Genomic DNA, 18,021 nt, shown 5'->3' with positions numbered 1-18,021 from the left:
GTTCCCCCTTCCAGATGTCCAGAGATTCCTTAACCACTGTGCTCACACTGTCCTCCACTCTAACTACCCGTTTAAGCGAAGCAATGAGAAAAGGGTTCTTCAGCCAAATCTGTAGAGCAGCTGCTGCAATGTCTCGAATACTGCATTCACATGTTGGCACCAACCCAAGACCACGTAGGACGTACTTTTGAGCATCAGCAAAATTTTTGTTAAAAAGCTTCTGCATAATTTCTCTCTTATGTCCTTTGATATAAAAGATGGGTAACGTGTCAATGCATGTGTGAGGTTGTTTTCTGCTCCATTTGTCTGTATATGCACAATACACACGTTTGTATAGCTTTTTGCTGCAGTATATCGTATAAGTAATAAGCTACGGTTACCTGTATAATACTGCTAGTAGAAGTGTTAGGAGATGTGTTCTTGTCGCAACAGTCCAGAGCGTCCAAACAGGCACCCTTAAATGGCTTGACCCTGCTCTTGTCCTCTTCTGCTTTTTCTTCAGGAACGAGAAATGTTAAATTTCTTTTCCCCTGTTCTTTGCCATAGTCATCCACCCATGAGTTATCATCATCCTGTAGTAATGGAAAATATTTAGGGCTGCTCGATAGATCCTCACCCGCTGCACATGTCCTCGTACCTGCACAAAACATTTTAATTAGAACAATGTCACTGTCAGCCCCGTCGTGGAGGTCTTTGAGGTTGTCTGCGGTGTTGTTTGTTGTTCATCTTGCTTGTCCTCAGGACCAAAAAGTTTTCTTTTGATCCCTACATAGCTAACATAAGGTTTATACCATCTGAATAATTTATCAATGTGTGAGAAGACTTCAAGGGTTCTATCCCATTCTCCCCACTGGACCACAAAGCTGAACCACGTCTCCCCCTCTTTAGACGTGATGGGGTAGCCTTTTAGTTGCTCTGGGGTTCCCATCCTTGCCTTTTGACTGATAGAATCGTTCTTGCACGATCTAAAAAAGATGTAGGATTCTGGGTCGTAGACTTCAAGGTCTGTCTCTACACGGTAGAGCTCTCCAGGCACAGACCCGCACCATTGTGTGTCATTTACAGACTTTGTTTCTGAAGTAATTCCAGTCTTTAGCTGAAAAACTAATGTGCGGTGTGCTTTCACAAAGAAAAATTTCATCAAGCTCTCTTGTATAAAGATGAACTGATCCGTGCTCAAACAAGAATCCTGACATTCTAAAATCTTCCACCGCCCATTCAAACTGAGGCGCCCATGCCTTTCGTTCCAGAAAATCAGCCAATGTTGTTGGGAGTCTTCCCAATTGATTACCTGTGACGTACATGATTGTGATGCTGCAAAGATGGTGCTGTTGTTCTGCACGAAGATAGCTCTGTCCGATATGGATTCAACCAAAAAATCGTTCAGTCACACTGTTCCACGCTCTCGGTCAGATGTAAGTCAAAAAACTAGCCCGCTATATATACAAACGATTGCTAAAGCCACTCCCAAACATCCGCTTTTAGAGGATAACACCGGACATCCCATATACACAAACCCCCCTTTTCACACCCGTCTTTGCCTTTTGGTGATCGACCCCCGCCCCCGCTAATAGAGGATAAGGCCGGACGCCCTAATACACACACCCATTTTCACACCCCCATGTCTTTGTTGTTCAACCTTGCTATGACCCCAATCTTTTTTTTTAATTCATTTTTATATAATTTTTAATTAATTTTTGATTAATTAGCTTTAGATTAATACATTTTTTTTATTAATCAAAAATGTATTCACGTGCACAGCTGTTACGCGCATCATGCTTGTGCACGTTCACATGAACGCGCTTTGCTGGCCTTTATTTACTACCCTGGACCCTGGTACAAAAATGAAGAGTGATCCCTACCCACCCAATTTCTGCATGAAATTATAATCTGGTTGACCAGAAATTGAATCTACTGTACACCATGTAGGCTACACACAACATAAAGTGAAATTATTATGGCCCCTAAAACTAGACTTTATCTCAGGGCCCTCTACAAGAAGAAGCCCTGAGTATGGACAATCCTTACATTAGCCTCTAAACTGGATGTATACTGCATTTACATAATAAAATGCCTGAGGGTTAATGAATCCTTGCCTTGGGCGGCTATGAATCAAGACAGAGACATGCACAACCAAGACTGGAGGGAAACGTGGAAAGAAATCTGTCTGTCTGAGCTCTCACAAGTAGGCCACATCCAAACACACATGCCTGCGTGTTTTGTTCTGAACAAATAGGCTATGCCAGTCAAGGAAGTCATTTGGTTTGTTTGACTACAAAACCCGCCAGCGGCTTAATCTAACGCACTGTCGCAGATTCTCATGGGATGGAGGTGTATCTGACTTTTAAAACAGCCGCTTCACAGGCAAACATCAAAGCCTGGCAGACAGAGCTGGATTAAGTTTTAGGAGCGCGAGTCAATAATGTGTGTGTGTGTGTGTGTGTGTGTGAGTGAGAGAGAGAGAGAGAGAGAGAGAGAGAGAGAGAGAGAGAGAGAGCGAGCGAGAGAGAGAGAGAGAGAGAGAGAGAGAGAGGATTTCTATTTGAGAATTTTATGGCTTCAATTAGTCATGGGGTTACTTACAACCGATCTTCAGGCTACTACCATACTTGGATCTCTCTCTCTTTCAGTCTATCACACGCACAGACACGCACGCACGCACACTCAAGGTTTGAAATCAGCAGTCTCGCTGTTCTGTCGCGTCACGCAACTTGTTGCTCATGCTTCAGCATCTCAACATCACTTCAGTGACAGGAGGGACGGAGCAGGTGTCCATCTGAAAGTCGCGCAGATTCTCCAAAGAGAATTGGAAAAGAAGAAAAAGAAAACACTGCCACAATGAGAGCTGTGTGTGTTTGGTTATCTGTGGTGCTGTGGGTGTGCAGCCCTCAAAGGGCAGCAGCAGCTGCAGCTTCAGCGGGACACCGAGTCAACGACTCTTCACTTCTGGAAGAGAGAATATTTTCTTACACGGAGCATTTACTTAACGTTTCGGGGCAGCTGGATAACCGGACTTCTGGCTTTTTCCTCCTGGACCTTGACGAGGGGATGCTGGAGGACTGGCGCTCTCTGGCCAGTAAGAAGCGCCAGGGCGGGGAGTCGCAGGACGGGAGCGTCAAGGCGCTGCTGGTGGCCGCATACTCTTTAATCATCGTGATCTCCCTGTTCGGGAACACCCTGGTGTGCCATGTGGTGGTGAAAAACAAGCGCACCCAGTCCGCCACCAGCTTGTTTATTATGAACCTCGCCGTGGCTGATATCTTCATCACAGTCCTCAATACGCCCTTCACCCTGGTAAGACCCCCTTTGGAACATTGGCAGGTCTGCATGACCCTCTCTGTGTGTGTGTGTGTGTGTGTGTGTGTGTGCGCGCGTGTGTGTGTGTGTGCGCGCGCCCCTACTCATAGGCTTCCAAACCAGTCAGGCTCTTCTCTAAACACTTTTAAGAAAGGAAAGTGGATTTAGGTTGGCTGGTGAAATATTTAAATAGGCCTAATTGTGTCTTAAAACACCTTTCACAATAATTTGTGGGGGGGAAATCTTTTATTATTTTTTTTTTCCCGCTAGGCCTACCGCTTCAGAAATCCCAACAAAACGCTGCATTTACGCCTCCACTCCTCAAAGAAACCTTAGGGTTTCAAGCTGGGACATGAACAACTACCAACTAGAATGTCGGTTGTCTGTCTGCTACTGCTCCTCTCTTTTCCACCATTGTTTGCAAACCAATAAATCACAATAGCACACATGTCTCGCCGCTGTCCGCCTGAGATCAGTCATCGGCATTAAATGTAGCATAAATAGCAGCCTACCTGGGTGTGTTTACAGCGAGCAGCTGATGGAGTTATGCTAAATATTGGGTCAGAAGTTGTTGTTTTGAGTTTTCATCAGTCAGGAAGTTTCTACAAGGAGACGAAGTCGGTCTCCTGCTCTCCAAAACAAGCGGACCAGCTGATTACTATGGAGGGATTATTTGGTCAGAACTAAAACTAAAAGTCTAAATCCGAAACTAAGTCAAAATCCAAAACTAAAAGTTGAAGTTGAAAATGAATTTGGTATTTAGTCATTTAGGATTGGGGATTTGGTATTTAGGATAGGGCATTTAGTCATTTAGCTATATAGGATTGGGGATTGAGAATTGAGTCGTGTATGCAAATGAGGAGGCGTGGCCCAAAGGCTGCAGGGAGGGTTTGGAAGGGCTGAGGCGCAGAGGCACTTTATGGACTGCAGGGGGAGCTCTGACTGCCAGCACACTGCCATGAAAGCAAGCAGAGGAAGTGAGCAGGGCTGGAGAGAGGACTATGATTTATAATACCATAACTAAAAGTGTACAGCATTTCTGTCTATGTGGCCTCACACACAAAGTCAACAGTGAAAGGAATGCTATCCATCTGACAAGAAAGCAGCGGACAGTACAGCAGGTAAGATATAATAACATTACCAAGTTAGCTATATTAGGCTAACTGTTACTGACATGCATGAGTTACGTTACTGTTGGTACATGCATGTTTTAAATGTGGCTATTAACCCTGAGTGTTGTGTGTATAAACTGTAAAGATAAGGTGTAGAAGCTGTGTTTCTGGGTAATAGCACCATGCTGGCCAGGTGACAGGTGTGTGTTTACAGTGTTTGTGTGCTCTGAAAAACACAACAGCGCAGCTATAAGTCTCAGCCGGCAGACCTAGTATGGTATTATTACTCCACACATATGGATGTAACGTTGAGGCCTGATAGACATCCGCTAATCAGAAACAGAGGACACTTCCTGCATCACTGCCAATGTCATTTGACCAGGGAGTAAATGGTGATTAATGCGATTGTCATCAGTGTTTTCCTATAGTGTCTCCTTTTGTTCTTTCATTTCACTGTGTTTCGAGTGTTCCCGTCTGTCCCTGTGTTTGTTATTGCCCCATGCTCAGTCTCCTGGCTCCCGCTCAGCTGCTTATTAGGGCCTAAAGTCTACACTAGAGGTGTTTGAGGTTAACGCAAGCTCCACTGTTTTTCCCCACTGACTTATCCTCCCCCTGCAGACAAAGATGTTTCACCTGGACATGAAGGACCACTTGGTGTCACAGCTTTGGATAAGCCATCTGTAGCAGAGTCCCAGTCCACTGGCTTACACCACAAGTTGGAAATTACAGCTACAGCTGATTCAGTAACCTCTGGATCCACTCAGGACATTTTCTCTCACTTAGACATAATTTACTCTTCATTGAAAGGCTTGTATTTTATCTTGCAAAGTTTCTATGTGATCAATAATTACCGTGTTTTATTTTGCTCATTATATTATGCATTAAATAGCACAGAGGTGCAGTCTGACGGGAGAAGCTGCTTGTCTTTTATTTTCACCATATATAATTGCTGCTGTTGCACCTGAATTTCCTTTAGTGCAGTCTTATCTTAACTAGTATACATGATCATACAGCCTATGGACTTGCGCAGTTTCTATGATCAAGTGCTGTGCTATACCCAGTCTATGGCTATACCTTATTTGCTTTTAGTGGTGGGTTCCTCTGAAATTAGAAAGATATTAGGGCTAATTTGGCTTTTAGTTATGATTATGTAGTTTGTCATTTGTTCTGCTGTCTTTGGAAGAATTTGCAAATTTGTAGAGGCAGCAAAATAAAAGTGGAAATAGGCATAACATTTCATTGTACTTCCAATTTTACGATAATTAAACGTTAAAATCAGTATTCTTCAATTATGTATAGAAGCTTCCTACACCAGGTAATGACAGGAAGAGACAGCGACGTCACCTCACAAGGCCTGACCTGCACATGTTTATTTGACGTCATTTTTTCATCCTAAAAACAAGTCTTTTAAAAACTATTTGTAAGATACAAATATTTACCTTCTGAGCCATGACACTCTAATTTCCAAGTTTTGCAGTTTAAGAAGCTGTCATGAGTTGGTTGAGTGCAGACTGGGGTGAGGACCCAAATGCAGACAATGGCAAGGGAAGAGGATGCAGTTTATGTAAGCATATTTATTAATTCAAAAAACTAAACTGAAACAGGCTTACATGGAGCTCAAGACAAAGTCAAAACAAAGGTAATTCAGAACAGGGAAAACAGAGCACAAGGCAGAACACTCAACAAGACACACAGACGTGACCAAGACTGGAGATACAAGCAGGCATACATATACACAGGGACTAATGAGCGGGGCGGGAGCAACACAGGTGAGATACATCAGGTAATCAAACAAAGCTAGACAAGGACACCAGGTACATAGGGTTACCAAAATAAAACAGGAAGTAAAGTTCACAGGAACACACAAGGACAGATCTACCAAAGTAAGACACCAAAACATGGAAAGTCAGCAAAATCAGGGCACGGACAGAGACAGGACCAAACAGGAGACAAGACTACACTAAAACATGGAAATATAAGACTAAGGACTAGGATACAGACCATTATGATAAAACACAGAAGTACACAGATCAGGAAAACACTTAAACATGAACTAAAGCAGAGGACTAAGAACTAACTAAACAAGACTACACAGAGGAACACAGATCCAAAAACGGACTTAAAATGGAAACATGAACACAAAACCACATTCCTAACAGAAGCAACATTATATATTTTACACAGCCCTGTTCTTCCCCCATTTACATTGATCTGAACTGGCACTGTTGACAAAACCTGGACTCATCACATGGAGACAAAACTCAGGAACTTTATTCCATAGGGCAGGAAAGTTTGTAGTCTCCTTATGCTACATACACAGAACATAACAGATAGTTAGATATACATTTGAATATGGTAACATACAACATGGCCTATACAGTTATTACTTTACAAATATACATACACATATACACCCAGGAAGTAATTGTCCAGTGCATTTTTAAAATTTGTGTCAGGGAGAATGTAAACAGCAGTAAGGTCATAATAGTAATATGGTTTTCTCCAACAGGATCTCAGCCTTTTTTTTACTGCAAAAAGTTTTTGATCATCCAGTACTTGATGTCACTGATACAGTTGTCAAGGCCATTAATATGGCTGAGGATATCATGTTAAAGTGAAATACAAACTGAGCCTTGTGGGACCTCAAAGAAAATGTCATAATTGCCAGTTTAAAATTTGTCAAGACACACAGAGAATGTCCTGCCAGTTAGATAGGAAGAGAGCCCCTTTAAGACACGGCCACATTGCCCAAATTAATATTCTAGTTTACTGATTAAAATGCTGTGGTTGACAGTATCTAAGGCTGCAGTCCATTCTAGAAATACTAGGATAGAAGGTTTGTTTGCAGCATTGTTGATCTTTTGATCACTGACTACTTCAAAGCTGTTTCAGTGCTGCGGTTGGTCCTGAAGCCAGATTGATTCACATCATATAGATTGTGGAGGGACAGGTAATTATGCAGTTGTTTGTAGACATCCTTTTCAAATATTTTACTAGGAAAAAGGATATTGGAGATTGGTCTGTAGTTGCTTATCACAGATGGGTCTAAGGGGTTCTTTGAAAAAAAATTGTGGAGGTGCAGGTGGAGGAGTTTTGCTGCTTTATCACCTCTTTTGGATCATAGAGGTAGTAGGTGAAAAATGATGCATTGTGCCCAATGTATTGTGATGGTGTAAGGGGCATTAGATGAACGAAAGATGACTAGGGTTGGAGATCTGAAGGCATCTGAAGTATCCTGAGGTACAAGAAACAAAAGGTTAGTCACAAAGAAAACACTAGGAAGCAAAGGAGAGATGATGAGGCAGGAGCTCTGAGTTGATTGAGCCTGAGATGTGAAACTGAGTTTTCAGTTCTTAAACAGCTGATCAAAACTAGTTCAATCAACCCTGAGTGTGTTCACTGAGGTAGTACGTGGGGAATGAAAAAAACAATTCACCATGGCAATGAGTAAATAAAAAGCAAAGTCTCCAGTGGCACTAGAAATATGAATTCATACTAACACAGATCATTTCATTTATCTTAAAAAACTGTAGTGGAGGAAGGACTAATGATTCAACACTATTACATTTGATTCAGTGAAGCACATCCATTGTTTAATAAAGTGCTGATATCCTTCTGTATGTTGCATTGGATTTATTTAGCTCCAATCCAATCCAATCCACTTTATTTATGTAGCACAATTAAAATAAAAAACAAGGTTACCAAAGTGCTTTACAGAGATGAAATAAAATATGCTCATGATAAATAAAAACAAAACAAAACAAAACAAATAACACCAACACTGACAGCGACAATGAAGACCACAGCAGTTCTCAGGGTGAATTAAAAGCCAGGGAATAAAAATATGTTTTTAAACGAGATTTAAAGGTGTGGAGGTTGGGCGCCACTTTAATGTGAGGAGGTAAGTCATTCCACAGTTTGGGGGCAACTGGTGAAAAAGAGCGATCGCCCCTGGTCTTCTGCCTGGTCCTGGGCACGTTCAGCCGCAGCTGATCAGTAGACCTCATTGACCTTGGCGGGGTGTAAGTGTGCAGGGGCTCAGAGATGTACTGAGGTGCCAACCCATTAAGTGACTTAAAAACAAACATTAAAATCTTAAAATGTATTCTAAAATGTACAGGGAGTTAGTGGAGCGAGGCCAGAATGGGGGTAATGTGTTCGTGTTTCTGGGTTACTGTGATAAAAAAGACAAGCAGCTGCATTCTGGACTAACTGCAGGCGTGAGAGGGAGGTTTGGTTCACACTGATGTAAAGTGCATTACAGTAGTCCAAACGGGTCGAGATAAAAGCATGAATCACATGCTCAAGAAGATCAAAAGATAAAACGACAAATGACAGAACCTGGATTTAACCTGTTTTTCTGCTTGTGAAGTTTAAAATCACTGTCAATTTTGATGCCTAAATTGGTCACTACTGGCTTTATGTATTGCTGCAGGGAACCAAGGTTTACGGGAGTGGAGTCACAAATCCGGCTGGGTCCAAATACAAACCTCAGTTTTGTCTTCGAAATTATGAATCAAACAGATAAGACAGTTTACTCAAATACCTGTGAATGTAAAGTCCCAGTCCAACCCATTGATAAAGATTGTGGTGATTTGCAGTTGAAAATTTGTCTAGGTTCAAATTGACTCTATTTTGCATGCATTTTGAAGACTATCTGTAGATGTTCAAAGACTTTGGAACTCCATTTAGTCCATACCCAACCTTCACCATGGTGCATCCAATTTTGGTTACTGTTTTTGTTAAAATCTAACTAGCCGTTACTAAGCCTCTAGTGTCGAGCAGAGATGGGGACTCGAGTTAGAGACTCGGACTCGAGTGCGACTTAAGTCGCACACACAGTGACTTCAGACTCGACTTGAGACTCGTCCTCAAAAGACTTCAGACTCGACTCGGACTCGAGGTGCGGGACTCGTGAACAATGTTTATTTTTTAGGAAACTTCTGATGAGCGTGCTGTTATTCCCTCACTCCGTTACCTATAACCTGCCTACGTAACACGTAGCATCTGCTGCTACGTGTTACGGAGGCAGCAAACTTCATACAACAAGACCCAAACAAAGAAGTGCTGAACGCAAATAGGTTAGTAACCTGTGGTGAGTAAACATGTTTAGCTCAGAATTCTAATGTTAGCTTGCTTCTTGCTTCAGCTACGACCTACGGGAGGTGTACTCCGACTGTTGTTCGTTATGAAAAGATGAATGAGCGTTTGTTTACTTTCCAAACTTGTGGTAGTCGATTAATGTAATTATTTACATCCCGCTGGCTGCCATCACCCATACAGACTATGCCATCACCTTAATTAATTATTGCCGTTGGCTGGAAAGAGGTTACAGGTTTATTGTTGTTTATTGTCTACACATGTAGACCATTTGACTTAACAGTTTTATTTAGTTAGCTTTAGACTGGGTTTGAAAATCAACAGGGTTTGTTGACTTACAGTAGTTTATAAGTTGTCATTAATTGTAGACGCATTGTAGGCTGCATTGTTGTGCTTTGTTAAGTTAAAAATAGACAGTTTTATTGTTGATTATGCAACGTTACAGTTTTATTTAGTTAACATTACACTGGGTTTAAAAGTCTGGGGAGTGTGTTGACTTACAGTATTTAATAAACAGTCCATAGTTGCATTGTACATTACATGGTTGTGCTCTGTAAGTTAAAAACAGGTTACAGCTTTATTGTTGACCGTGTAACTTTACAGTTTTATTTAGTTAACGTTACACTGGGTTTAAGAGTCTGGGGAGTGTTTTGACTTACAGTATTTAATAAACCATCAATAATTGCATTGTACATTACATGGTTGTGCTCTGTAAATGAAAAGCAGGCTACAGTTACAGAATTCCTTATAGCTATGCAGTTTTATTAGCAACCTGGATTGAACGCAGCAGGTGATACAACATTTGTAATAACCACGAGAGACTTGAGACTTGACTTGGACTCTAGCTCAAAGACATGTAAGCATCTCTGGTGTCGAGTTTATGCCCTAACTTAGGGGAGAAGTAATTGTTGCACATCTTAATAAAAACTCAGTGTGGCTTTGAATATCTTTACTAAAATCTGCAGCATACATAAACAGATCAAAACATTGTTATCAGCATGGTCAGTTCAGACTCACGCTAAGTTACAGAAATGCACTGCTATGTTGAGGCTTCTCACATAACTCACTAACAGTATACCAATAAAGGAAAACATTTGGCTTGTGGCTTGTGTACATGACACTGGAGCACAATACATAATTAAACAATACCAAAAAGCAAAAGTATCACAAAACAATACATGAAGAAACACACTGACACTCTAAACAATATGTAAGTGGGTGCCTGTGTTATGAACCTATGAACCCATTAACCTCACATAATACAGAGCTAGTGCAACCCAGTGCAGGTGTGTAGATGTAGCTGAGCATGCGGCAAAAACAAACACTAGGAAAAAACTGATGACAATCGCATTAATCACCATTCACTCCCTGGTCAAATGACATCGGCAGTGATGCAGGAAGTGTCCTCTGTTTCTGATTAGCGGATGTCTGTCAGGCCTCAACGTTACATCCATATGTGTGGAGTAATAATACCATACTAGGTCTGCCGGCTGAGACTTTATAGCTGCGCTGTTGTGTTTTTCAGAGCACACAAACACTGTAAACACACACCTGTCACCTGGCCAGCATGGTGCTATTACCCAGAAACACAGCTTCTACACCTTATCTTTACAGTTTATACACACAGCACTCAGCAGGGTTAATAGCCGCATTTAAAACGTGCATGTACCAACAGTAACGTAACTCATGCATGTCAGCAACAGTTAGCCTAATATAGCTTTCTCGTCAGATGGATAGCATTCCTTTCACTGTTGACTTTGTGTGTGAGGCCACATGGAAAGAAATGCTGTACACTTTAAGTTATGGTATTATAAATGATAGCCCGCCCTCCGGCCCTGCTCACTTCTTCTGCTTGCTTTCATGGCAGTGTGCTGGCAGTCAGAGCTCCCCCTGCAGTCCATAAAGTGCCTCTGCGCCTCAGCCCTTCCAAACCCTCCCTGCAGCCTTTGGGCCACGCCTCCTTATTTGCATACACAACTCAATCCCCAATCCTCAATCCCCAAATCCCCAAAACCCCAATCCTAAATCCCCAAATCCCCAATCCTAAATGGCTAAATGACTAAATCCCCAATCCTAAATACAAAATGCCCTATCCTAAATACCAAATTCATTTTCGACTTCGACTTTTAGTTTTTGATTTCGACTTTTGGTTTCGGATTTAGACGGCGGACACAGAGATGTGCTGATCCAGCTGATCTGCAGCTCTTGTTGGCTGGAAATGTTGTAATAACCTTCCAAACTGTCGCAATTTTATTTTTGTGCTGCTTTCTCTGTGCTGGAGTTATTTTAAGAACTTTATGGTTTTATCCATTTTGTTATTAATTGTGTAACGAACTTTATCACGTGTCTCCTCATTATAGCTCCCACAAAAAAAAGCTGCTTTAATGGTCAAGCTAAGCCTATAGTTTTTCATTATATTCCAGTCAAATCTGATGTTCATTTATAAATGTTGCTCATGGATCGTGGTAACAAATAATGATGCCTGTGTATCGCTGTGTATAGCCAAGCCTACAGCCTACGTCAGCTGGTTAATTTCTTCACAGGTGTTTAGACCACGGTGGAAACGCACACAACAGTGGGCTGAAGGAACCTTTTAGTTCCTTGAAAAGAGATCTGGGGACTTAAAAGTCCCGGGTACTTTTGGTCGAAAAGTGCCTTAAGGGACAGCTAGATGTTATCCAACTGAAAAAATCCTACCCCATCTCAACAACCCTCCCCTCAAAGCTACGTTAGTTTTTACCCATTAGATTTTCGACAGATCTCATTTGAGCTTTGCGTCAAGCCTCCTCCTCTGGCTCTGACTGCATAACCCCAAGTTGTTGAAAATGGTGGGGGAAACAATAACGCTGGACAAGCAGGTAGAGCAGGCTGTACTTTTTGCAGTCCTGCAACAGCCACAGATATAAGACTTCTTTCGCTGTGTCAGAACATTTGATTTATTGACTGCGATCAGAATGTAAAGTGAATTTCAACAAATAGGCCTATAACAAATTTTCTTATGAAATAAACTGCCCACCCCAGCTGTAAGTAGGCCTATCCTATAATAACATAATGTAGTAATGACTGTTGACACCAAAGGACTGCTCCATTTGTACAAAGAGGGGGCAATCTCTCTCTCTCTGTCTTTCTTGGGCTTACTTTGAAACAAAAACCTTAAAAGCAAAGGTTAATAAGTTAGAGACACAGATCTTCATGAGTGCTTGATCATTTGTTTTAATGCTCAGTCATCACATGCCTGAACAGGACATTGTCAGTTACTATCTTGTTTTGATGGATGGGTGAGGTTGGTAAAATGAGGTGTACATAATGTACTGTGTGTGTGTGTCTGTGTTCCTTCAGGTCCGATTCGTGAACAGCACCTGGGTGTTTGGGAGGACAATGTGTCACATCAGTCGCTTTGTACAGTACTGCTCCCTGCACGTCTCGACACTCACACTCACTGCCATCGCACTGGACCGACAACAGGTTTGTCTACAGAAGACATGAAGCAGTGATGCTCTTCTGTGCTTGGAGAGCGCCATGTCTGCATAGTTTGTTACCACTTAGCCTACTGTGTGAACGCTATACTGTTGTTATGAGATGAAGCTGGAATGGTTATATCTGGAAAGTATAATCCCAATGTTCTGGCTATAAAATAGTAAGCCTAGATGCTATTACTTTTTTAATGTACTACAAGTCCCACTTAACGAAGTGGTTGAAACTAAGTACATTTACTAAAACAACGTACTTAAGTAAAAACTTGATGTACTTTTACTTTACATGAGTATTCCTTTTTATATACCTCTACTGCACTACATTTCAGAGGAAAATATTTACTTTTTACACCACTACATTTACACATATACATATCTGACAGCTACACTCTTTATTAGGTACACCAATGTGGCATTCAGACCAAAAGCAAATTTAATCCACGCAACGCTTTACTCGCAGGAGTTTCATCGCTGGACAACTGCGTTGCAAGTGTTCACACACAATGCGATAACGCGAATAAACACAACTCGCCATTACTACAGCTGTATGAACCCAAAGTAAACATTTTGCTGTGATTAAACAGCAATAAACGGATTAAACTGATGCAGAAGTAACTGCAGTATGATGCAGATTTTTTAAACATATGAATTCATGCTTTGTCAGGTCTGTCAGCAAGACAGCAGGACAACAACTTCTAAAATGTACGCTTTCTGTATGGAGTTTGGATCGATCAGGCTATGCTAACTTGGTCACAGTACAACACTGGAACTGGATGTGCATGGAAACTAGCTGCTGAGAAGCTTGAGTGAAGATAAATTTCAATCTCCCGCTCTGCCTGGCCCTCTCCACACAACTCTCTGAAGCCATCGATGACGTACGGACAATCTCAACGTGAGCTGCTTAAGAGAGGTGGCAACTTTACTATAATCTCAGATAAAGCGGGTGTAAAAGTTGGCAAAACCTAAGAAACGTTGGAGTTGTTTGCACGTGCTGGGGACAGGCCACTTCGCGGCTGCTCTTATCTTAGCTGGGTCTTTCTTCATCAGCCCGCTTTCAAACACGAAACCCAGAAAATTTACAGACTCGGACAGAGTCTGGAACAAATAAACGATTAACAGGTCCATTACCTGGATCTGGTTGTGTCTCCGGGGGCTGTCTTGACGATGGACTTGATCTCCAAGGAGACGGCCACCACCACGCAGCTGGATGGAAGGATTGCTCCGGGGCTGGGGGTATCCTCCAGGGTGTGGTGCATGCGGGACAGAGCATCTGGTTTTGTGTTTTCGGAGCCGGGTCTGTAAGTGAGCACAAGTTAAAGCGTCCAAAAAACAGCGCCCAGCGGGCTTGACAGGAGTTAAGTCTCTTGGCTGCTTGAATGTAAGCCAAATTTTATGATCTGTCCACACAGTAAATGGCTGCTCGGATCCCTCCAGCCAGTGACGTTGGAGTTGGACGAGGGGAGTATTGAATGCTGTTTTCCACTCATCCCCCTCTTTTATCGAATCAGGTGATAAGCGTTGCGGAGGTCCAATTTAGTGAAGATTGTGGCATCCTTAAGGGGTTTTACCGCAGAATTAATCAGGGGAAGGGGGTAGCTGTTCTTCACAGTGATATGGCTGAGACCATGGAAATCCATACAGGGGCGTAATGTCTTATCTTTCTTCTCTACAAATAAAAACCCCGCCCCTATAGGAGAGGAGGGGGGGCGAATTAAGCCAGCTTTCAGAGAGTCGGGACCCCTGCTGGAGGTCCAGCAGTCACCTAGCAGCATCACCACAGTGATCAGAGTGGTCGAATACTTCTCTCAGTCTAACTTCAAGCTCAGGCAAGGTCAAAGCAGAGACTGGTTGGGTTGAATTAACTCCTTCAGCCCACTTCAACTCCCTCTCAAAACTCACAAAATGTATCGTACCTTAGATTGCTCAGAAGCGAAGGTTTGCAGGCGCTGCATGAACACCATGGAACACTGCAACAAAAATCCCCGGCACCTGGCAAAATCTCCGGAGAAGGGTTCTGGGTCCCGAACATAAGACTCAGTCTGTACCGGAGGCATGAGATGTGTGGCCGCTGGGGTTGCCTGGGCTGGTGGAATCAAATGAGTCAGAGCAGTTACTTGTTCAGTCAATTGGGATATTTGTGCACTCATAGCTTGCCTGTCCTCCTTGACGGTCCGGATCTGTTGTTTGTGTTGTCTAAGGAGGACTCCTTATTTACCTTTATTTAACCAGAACGAAAAACTCATTGAGATTAAAAATCTCTTTTCCAAGAGTGTCCTGGCCGGGACAGGCAGCAACACAATCAACAAGGTTGCAGACATTAAAACACATAACATATAACATAAACGTAAAACTTAACAATTTATGATGGGAATAAATAGTGAGTTACGGTCATAAAAGGTCATAAAATATAAAAATTTCATATATATTTACCACAAGTGATAAACAACAAGGATCGTCCGAGTAATCAATCGTAACATATACAGCCAGTGTGTACAGCCTCCATGACATTTAAAAGTACTTTAAAAGCAACCAGTGAAACCGGCTCCTGAAGATTCAGGACATTTTGCAGCTGATTCCAAGTGCAGGCGGCCGCATACTTAAACGCCCCTTTTCCCAATTCAGTCCGGACTTGAGGGACAGATAATAGTAATAAGTCAATATCTTCCTGTGCCTTTCTTTTTGATGTAGGTTTGTAGGTATGGGGGAAGCAGACCAAGAATAGCCTTGTAAATAAGAATGTGCCAATGATGAAGTCTACGGGTGGACAATGCAGACCAACCAACCTGCTCATACAAGGAGCAATGATGAGTAAGGGCTCTAAAGTTTGTGATGAACCTCAGAGCTCTGTGGTAAACAGTATTCAATAGTTTCAAGCTTGGAATGGATGAATGCATGTATACAACATCGCCATAGTCCAGCACTGACATGAAAGTGGCAGCAACAAGTCTCCTTTTGGCCTCAAAGGAAAAACATGACTTGTTTCTAAAATAAAAACCCAGTTTCAGCTTCAGTTTTTTCAGTATATTTACCAAGATACTTGTATTGAGATACAGACTCAATCTCGGAGCCCTGAGAAGTAGTGATGGGTGGAAGGTGCAATGACTTGATGCACTGGAAAACAACATAAGTTTTGTTTTGTCGTCATTCAGAACAAGTTTTAAATCAATCAATGTGTTATACAGTATCAAAAGCAAGTTGTAGCTGACAAAGAGCCTGGTTTGGTGTAACCTTGATTGGAATGGGGTTCTTAATCGCCCCAGAGTCCGCCTCCATGTCTGCTGGATCCATGCTGCTGGCCAGATCGTTAATGTTGGGGGAACCTAGCGGATCCAGAAGCAGGCACAGAGACTCTTGTTTATCTAGATAAGTATGGGTTTATTGAAAGGTAAGGTTCCTGGAGGATGATTGTCTCCGCACACAGTTTGGGTTGGGCAGGGCAGCTTCACAGCCTGAGCGGTTCCTAGGGCGAAGGCAGGAAAACACAAGTATTAAGCGAGGAATCAGAAAACAGATTATTTTAACTCTTCTAGTTCAGAACTAGTTGGCCGTAGCGCTTGTTACCACTGAGGTGAGCGGACGATCTGGAGGAGTTGATTACTGGAGTCAGCTTCAGGTGTGAGCCGTTCCAGGGGGGAGAGGGAGAGACCGACGTCGCGCCCACACAAACACACACACACCAGACAAACTGACAGACAGGGACGGACGGGAGGGTAAACGGAGGGAAACACAAGGCTTGGGAATCCCATATTCAGCAATGTTTTGTGTTTTGTAAAAGCACTGCCTACTTATAGCCTACTTCTCTTATAAACGCATGTGCAAAACAGTAACCTTAGTTCAAAATGTTTCATAAAAATCATACTCATTGCTGCTGTTATGAATACGTGATTAGTTAAAATGTCAGGAGGGACCTGCTTCGTTTTTTATTATTTTTAAATAGCTTATATGATACAGCATCATCTGGTCTGAGAGGCTGCAGTGTTTTCAGTTCGGCTGGTTGTTGACTCCTCAGGTTAATTATTGTTCCAGTAAAGTGGATTCATTTCTAAAATGCGCTGCTGAAGAGGTTAACCATCACTTTTATGGATGGGTTGCAGTGGTTGAAAGTAATTGTAACGTAACGAGTAATGTGACTATTTACTTTTAAATAGTAAAGTAGGCCTGATAACTTTTTAAATGAGTAATAAGTGAAAATAAAATCCAAAAAATGACTTGAGTTATCTTGAGTTATTTACTTACATTATCCCACGTGTTTCCAGCAATTGTCAAACACAGAGAGGTCCATCCATCCATCGTCAACTGCTTATCCTGCGTACAGGGTCGCGGGGACACAGAGAAGTCTGTAATTTTAATCAAGGTAACGGTGCGTTTCATTTGGTCGCTTGTCAGTGGCATCATATCCCCTTTACGCAGGCGTCAGCGTTGTTTGTTTTCCAGAATCTGTCGTAAATTGATGCTTTATCTTGTGTTAAGACACATTTTTACAATACACTTTTTAGATCTTGGTTGTTTTTAGCTAGATATTTTAACAAGAAGAAGGATTTTAGTCATCGGACGCCTGGACAAGCTGAGCAAATGTCTGATGCTTTATTCAATGTTTCTGTCTTTAAGTCCTTCTGATTTGGAGAGGAGACCTCTGTAGATCATTTGGCTCAAAGGAGCTCACTGATTTTTAACGTGAAACTGCTTTATTCAGTGTTTTTAGATGTTTTATTCACCTGTTTCATTTATTTTGGAGAGGAGGAGACCTCTGCGGATAATTCCGCTCCTGGTAAAAACCTCCTGAACGATGTACAAGAAGGAACCCTAGCTGACTGTAATGAACGTGATGGTGTTGAAGACAGCAACTCCCATGCTACTTAACAATGTCATCAAACCACAACTTTTGTTATTGTTTTGATGTCAGAGACCCCTTCCATTCTTTGGTCCCATATGAAGCAGTAGATATTAATGTTTTACTGAAGCTCTTCTAAAAAAGACTGCAATCCAATAAATGGAGACTCCAGACACTACAAGTTATTGATTACATTTTTAATATACGT

General features: G+C 42.1%; 1 protein-coding gene across 1 annotated transcript in view; it reads left to right on the top strand.

The window, feature by feature from the left end:
* Window positions 1–2,838: 2,838 nt before the first annotated feature.
* The window catches only part of gpr83 (G protein-coupled receptor 83), a 26,316-nt gene continuing 11,133 nt past the window's right edge, over window positions 2,839–18,021 (top strand). Inside the window, exons 1-2 of the mRNA XM_046047749.1 lie at window positions 2,839–3,294; window positions 12,849–12,974. Of these exons, the coding sequence (XP_045903705.1) occupies window positions 2,839–3,294; window positions 12,849–12,974 (582 nt within the window). The remainder of the gene's footprint in view (window positions 3,295–12,848; window positions 12,975–18,021) is intronic.

This window comes from Micropterus dolomieu, linkage group LG04 (assembly GCF_021292245.1).
Source record: "Micropterus dolomieu isolate WLL.071019.BEF.003 ecotype Adirondacks linkage group LG04, ASM2129224v1, whole genome shotgun sequence".
Taxonomy (NCBI): Eukaryota; Metazoa; Chordata; class Actinopteri; order Centrarchiformes; family Centrarchidae; genus Micropterus; species Micropterus dolomieu.
This window is presented reverse-complemented; position numbering and strand designations above follow the sequence as displayed.